This window comes from Nannobrachium achirus, assembly GCF_963921795.1.
Source record: "Nannobrachium achirus genome assembly, chromosome: 17".
NCBI classification, from domain to species: Eukaryota; Metazoa; Chordata; class Actinopteri; order Myctophiformes; family Myctophidae; genus Nannobrachium; species Nannobrachium achirus.
Window position 1 is genome coordinate 34,874,122 of NC_137824.1, and position 7,014 is coordinate 34,881,135.

Genomic DNA, 7,014 nt, shown 5'->3' on the forward strand with positions numbered 1-7,014 from the left:
GGCCTGGGAGGGGCCGCATTCACATTGACTACAGTGCTCTCGTCGTCGCGGGAGACACAAAACAACAAGAACTGAGACCGCGCCGGTCGTCGTTTCACAGGCAGAAACAACAATTCTCGATTTAAACTTAGTTGCACTTAAGTGTCTGGCACCAAAAATAGCAGATCTATTAGACCCGCTATTCTTTTTGTCAGCGACACAGTAATGCAAATAAGTACGTTAGGGCTTAGAAATCTCTCTCTCACTTACAGTGCTACCAAGAAAAGTCTGGATTCAGGGTTTTCAGAGTATAACAGTCTGTCCACCAGGGGGCACTGCAGACACAGTTTTTTTTGGACTGTCCAATAGCTTCCCCTGGGAGGGTTGGTCACATGCAATGCACCGTTGGCATGTGCAGATTGAAAAACAGAGGGCACTGTTGCTATGTGATGCCACCATCGTGTTGCCGTGCCTCTGTCAGTCTGTCTGTCTGTGTGCTCTATGTTCACTGCTCTCCCATCCAAGCCCACGGTTTTATTTCCATGGGGGATGAGGTTGCAGAGGACTGCTTGCTACATGACATTATTCATCCAGCACTCCTGCTTGTTGCCTTGAACACCCAGCATTCCTCCTCCTCCAGTGTGTTCGCGCAAAACTTAAAATCACAAGTCAAACTGAGGAAAAGGAGCAGCTTGTGCAGTGGTTGCCTGTTGTTTCCGTTCTGTTCTTTTTTTTGGGGTGTGGGGTACCTGTTTTTGTTCTTCAAGCCGCGTCTCCAGCTTGTGGCCCCGTTATTTCCTGCTTTCCCAGCATTCACGCTGTCCCAGTCGGGAAACCACAGAATCCCCATTCAGTCAATGGATACGCCACCTTTTCCGGGAAAAAAACTCTGCATATCCTTGGCAGAGAAGTGTTAACTCGAGAGACCGACTGCGACTATAGACACGAGGAGAGGAGGATGTGTTTAAGAGGGAGTTCGTTTCTCTCCAACACACTCTCTGTCTCTCTCTCCTTCCTTCCTTCCTTCTCCACCTCTCCCTTTTTGGCCCCCCTCCAGCGTGGGGGGTCAGCGAGGGGCAGAGTCCCGCCCTCTAGTTGACCTTGTCCTGGAAGATGTAGAGGTTGTTGGTGGCCGCCACGGCGATGATGTTCTCCTGGGGGTGCCAGGTGGTGTGGAGGATCTTCTTGCTGAAGTCCAGGCTGTCCACGCTGATCTCGTCCTTGCGGCGCTTCCCGCCCACGCAGACCTGGGGGAACAAAAACCGAACGCACAGCGCATAGCTTTCAGACGCGCTCACGTGCTCCACATGTTTCAATCGTCAGTGCAAACAAAGATTTTGCCCTGAGGTCTTTGTTTCCATTTCAATGCATTCCTATTTTTATTGATATGACTTTTCAAGAAGGCCAGACATTCATCTGGAATAGATAGAGGCCTCTGTGAAGCATGGGTTGTTACAGTTTAAACTCTTAAACCCTACATACTTTGTTGACCGATGTCCCCCACGGGTCTGTCCTTGGCCCACAGCCTTTTTCCATCTATGCCAAATCTCTTGGCTGAAAATAGCCTATATCTATAAGCTCACAATGAGCTTATAGATCTGCGAATGTTTGCTTATATTATAACATGCCCAGATAGGGATGCTACGATTCAAGTGATTAATCTGAATAGATTCCATTTCTATAAAGAAAAGTTCTAAATACAAACAGCTTCTTCAGCCCATGTATGTATATGTTTTGAATTCCCCAACATTTGCTAGTGACTATTGGGTCCAGATTCTCCAGTCATTTTGGAGAAGCCTGTTGACCCACAGCCTATTGTTTTAGATGTTACAGGTTCAAATCTGTTTTTGACACACCCTTAGCATGGGGATTGGTCCAGTCCTTGATTATGATTGTCTCAGCCGTGTTCAAAGCCTTTGTAAAAAGGCTCTGGAAGCACACACTGCGCCAAACAAATTGTTGTGAATTTTGATTCATAACAGCTTCTGATAACATTTTAATTGAGAAACAGCTCATGAGGTTGCTCGATATTGATTTGTTTCACATTTACCGCAGCGTGTTTATAATATTTGCAGTTCCATCACCTTTCATGCATTTGCATAACAATTTCCTAAGAGGATGTATGCCTCTCAGCTGTTGTAAAATACTACCAGTAAGACTCCCTAATCGGGAGATAAGCGACCGTTGGTCTCTTATCTCCACAAATAGGCCAAAAGTTTGTTTTACCAATTATCAAGACATACAGGCAGTTGACAGTTTGCCATGGTTACTCATTGAAGTTGAATCTCCATATATGGAGATAACCTACGCATCACACTAAGTCTGACCTCACCAGCCCATATTTGGGCATGAGCAACTTATGTCTCCATATATGGAGATATGATGACATCACACAGTCCTCAGCCGATGATGTGGCGTGATGTCATACAATACACAAACGAGCCCTACAGTATAAAGGGGCAATTCTTGCCAGGAAAGTAGCATTTCTTCGACTCAGACCTTATCGCCAGGGTTGGCTTATAGCAGCTGTCGGTAGGACCATATATGGATTCTGTTAGTGTGGATCTCCTAACAGGGCATCATCTGGGATACAATCCCTTTTATGCCCATATATGGAGATCCCTAACAGAATCCCTTTCATGCCCATATATGGAGATCCCTAACAGAATCCCTTTTATGCCCATATATGGAGATCCCTAACAGCATCCCTTTTATGCCCATATATGGAGATCACTAACAGCTAACAGAATCCCTTTTATGCCCATATATGGAGATCCCTAACAGAATCCCGTTTATGCCCATATATGGAGATCCCTAACAGAATCCCTTTTATGCCCATATATGGAGATCCCTAACAGAATCCCTTTTATGCCCATATATGGAGATCCCTAACAGAATCCCTTTTATGCCCATATATGGAGATCCCTATCAGAATCCCTTGTATGCCCATATATGGAGATCCCTAACAGAATCCCTTTTATGCCCATATATGGAGATCCCTAACAGAATCCCTTTTATGCCCATATATTATGGAGAAATCCCTGCTCTGAGTATCTGACATCAGTGTGATGTCACCTGTTTATGCCCATATATGGAGATCCCTGCTCTGCGTATCTGGTTGCTATGGTAAACAGTTGGTTGCTAGGGTAAAAAAACATGGTTGCTATGGTAAACAGTTGGTTGCTAGGGTAAACAGTTGGTTGCTAGGGTAAAACCATGGTTGCTAAGGTGGTTGCTAACGTACACTAACAGACCAGCAACAACAGACTGTTGCCACAGCAACGTACACAAAGGTTTGTGTACACATGTGGTGTGATGTCATACTGATGCGGAGATATGAGCAGGGCAAAGGTGTGACGTGTGACGTGTGACCGACGGACGGACGGACGGACGGACGGCCGGTGGAGGTTTTCATAGTAAACTGCTCCCTGACGGTCGCAATAAACCACAACCTCTTGGGGATTATTGCTTTTATATACTATGATATTACAGTTCTTGCATACAGTGTTGAAGCAGACTGTGGTAACTTAATTAAAGGAAGGTGACAGTCTCGATGCAGACGGTGGTACTGTAACCGTACCTTGCGTGGTTTGAGGATGGCTCTGGGTTTGCTGTTCTCCCTGGACGCTTCCAGTGTGACGTCACGCTTGGTGTTCCGATCAAACATCCGGAAGAAGTTGTTATAGGAGCCGGTCATTATCACACTGGAGAGAGAGAGGGAGGGAGAGAGAACACTTGTTTATCATTCATCAATGAATTGATACTGTAAATGGGTGGATTGGTGGATGGATGTAGTTGATGAACAGACAAACAGACAGACACATGGAGATGGATGAATGGACAAATGATGAACAGATCTCACCTGTCTGTTCCATTCCAGACACACTCAAACTTGTCAAAGATGCAGTCGTTCTCGTACAGGGAACACAGCTTACCCCGCAGATAGTCGTGAACCTGGAAGACACAACACACATGCATGTTATACTTTATACAGGTTGGGAGAGGTCAGAAATAGAGACGGGACGATATATGAAAATGTCATGTCATGATTATTGTGACCCCCCAAAAAATTGCGATTTACGATATTAGTCCAAGTCTTTTGTTTATTCTTATTAAACTATGATGTTAAATTATTAGTGTTATTGAATATTAGTTGTATATCTCCTCATTCAGTCTCATCTCCCCCCTCACCAACTCCACTTCCTCTGCCTTTTTCCTGGTTTCTTGTGTCGCAGGCTCCCATGGACTGTGACCTGCGGGGTCCCCCGGCTGTGTATCGAGGGTCTCAATGGAATACGACTGTTATTATAGCTGCTATTATCAGGCGGCCATAGCTGGACGGTTAGAGAGCCCGCCTGGGAAGGCAAAGGTCCCAGGTTCGAGTCCAAGCCTCACATGTGTCGAGTGAGACACTTAACCCCTTACTGCTCCCTGAGCGCTAACCAATGGCTGCTCACTGCTCCTAGGATGGTAAAATACAGAGGACACGTTTCACATAATGTGCGAATATACAGTGACAAAAAACACCCCAAGGAGTGAGGACCAAATTATTTTTGCGACCGTAGGTCACCGTTAACTATGGAAAAAGACACATCTTGTCCGTATCTCTGTCACGCCTGACACTGTGGTTGTGTCACTTTTGTAAGGTCTATGGGTTTTCCGCTCTGAAATCATGCTCTGACTTCACCGTGATGTCAGCGCCTTAATATAATGGGTAACTGATGCGATATACATCACTGGCCAGATGGCCAAGACATGGCGCAGCCTCGCCCTTTAGGGCAATGTTGCTTGTCGCCCTGAGGCGTCTTACTAGTTATATTGTTATTATAGTTATATATTGTTGTTGCTGTTATAATAATTATTGTCTGTCTGTCTGTCTGTCTGTCTGTCTCTGTCTGTCTGTCTGTCTCTCTCGCTCGCTCTCTCTCTCTCCCACCCTATAGCATGTTTCTTCTCAAAAAGTCTTTCTTCTCTAGTTTTCTCCTCACCAAATGTTAGCTCACAGGTAATACTTCAGGTCTCTGCTCTATTATGTAAAGTGTTTCAAGTCATCCTGTTTTTTGACACTATAATAAAACTGAAATGAAATGTATCTCTCTACTCTCGCCTGTCCTGTTTTTCATGCTGCTTTTATGACAACGGGATTCCCCTTGTGGGATATATCCACGGCATCTATCTAACCATCCTTCTATCTATCGATCCAGCAAACGAGCTTCCAATCCTAGCCTCGCCGCTACGGGATACAAATGTGTTTTTGCGGCATTACCGGTCGGTCACCTGGGCCCCCCTGCAGCAGCATTCTACCACGCAAACCTTAAGCTCTACTTTCAGTAATCCCTTCAGCCCCGCTGACCCCGCGTTAAGATAGCTCAGCAGCAGGTGGAGGAAACGGGAGTGGAATTGGAAAGTGGGGAGTGGGGGACTGGGACTCCCCAGAGCCTGCGGATGACCTTATCAATCGCGACCTCCCTAAAATGGCCGTCCTGCGATCAGACAGCGAGGATCTGACCCCGGCGACCTCGCGGTGGGAGGTTCTGCTCCCCGGGCTGCGGCGGGCCTCATCGCTATCAGTCAGCCCTATGTGGACGCACGGCTCAATACGTCTTCCTGGGGTAATTGCTGGAGATGACAGGTTTATAGATGGGGGGGGGGGGGGTGGAGGCGGAACAGGATTATGTTGAGTGATCGCATCCCCAATCAATAAAGTTTGATTTGCTTCCCAACGTTACGCTAAGCCTTATTTACAAACTCGTCCGTATGCAAATTGGGGCGAACGCGGTGTGCAAAACCGTGCACGCACATACATACACACACACGCACACTCACATGCACGCACACACACACACACACACACACACACACACACACACACACACACACACACACACACACACACACACACACACACACACACACACACACTTTCATGTTCAAACAACAAATTCCGTTCATTGTGAGGAACGCTTTGTCCCGTTGGAACGCGTTGTGATGTTGTCGATCAATTATTTTCAGCGAAAGCCCCCAATATCAGAAAACAGAAAATACACTAGTATAGAGCCCTAAGGGACCCTACACAGTCAACCGTATAGGGTTAACAGTAAGTGGTTAAATCAATCCTCACACCAACCTTGTGTGGGTTAGGAAGCCTGTCTAATGTCTGTGCACACTGTAACGTTTGTCTTCTTTCCAGCACATTAGTTAATAGTTGAGTCATTAAGAAATTGCTTCCGCGTGTCTGTGTGTGTGTGTGTGTGTGTGTGTGTGTGTGTGTGTGTGTGTGTGTGTGTGTGTGTGTGTGTGTGTGTGTGTCTCAGTCTGTCCACAATGACTCAATACAATGCGTCCTCATCAAGTCACAACCAAAGACCATAAAACTTCATATATTAGATCTCCAACTCAATAACTGACATATGGCACAATTCGGTGGTCAAAGGCCAAAGACCGGGGTCAAGGAGGTCAATTACTGATTAACGCATAGTGGCACATAACAGAGTTTGAGAGTTACTGTATATAGTATACCAATGGTGGAAAAAGTACACCACTGTCTTTACTTCAGTAAATGTCCGGAATTCAAAATGTACTTGAGTAAAAGTATGAAAGTGTTGGCATCAAAATGTACTTAAAGTACCAAAAGTAAAAGTACTAAATGTTTGAAAATAGCCGATCTACCAGCTCACAACACATTGTGAGCTTGTAGATCAGCTATTTTCAAATAGCCACGGTATAAAATAGAGCTAAAGTGTTTTATGTCTGTTTTATAATATTATAATTTATATCTGCAAAGTGACTAGTAACTCAAGTTTTCAAATAAATGTAGTGGAGTAAAAGTACAATATTTGGATCCGAGATGTAGTGGAGTAGAAGTAAATGTACTGAAAACTGTAAATACTCAAGTAAAGTACAAATACCTCAACATTGTACAGTACTTACTGTAAGTAAATAAGACAAAACACACTTGGAATGGGAAATAGTGGGGGGAAAAAGTCTTCATCCCATTCTGTATGGAAATGGAAGGTGTTTGGGTTCTTTGTAATT

At 45.1% G+C, this 7,014-nt stretch overlaps 1 protein-coding gene across 2 annotated transcripts in view; it reads right to left on the reverse strand.

Moving 5' to 3' along the window:
- Positions 1-1,070: 1,070 nt before the first annotated feature.
- ppp2r2ba (protein phosphatase 2, regulatory subunit B, beta a) overlaps positions 1,071-7,014 on the reverse strand; it is a gene marked incomplete at both ends in the record, with an annotated part of 87,113 nt that continues 81,169 nt past the window's right edge. For both annotated transcript variants that reach the window (XM_080745665.1, XM_080745664.1), the window contains 3 exons: positions 1,071-1,226; positions 3,560-3,683; positions 3,842-3,933. In XM_080745665.1, the coding sequence (XP_080601791.1) occupies positions 1,071-1,226; positions 3,560-3,683; positions 3,842-3,933 (372 nt within the window). The remainder of the gene's footprint in view (positions 1,227-3,559; positions 3,684-3,841; positions 3,934-7,014) is intronic.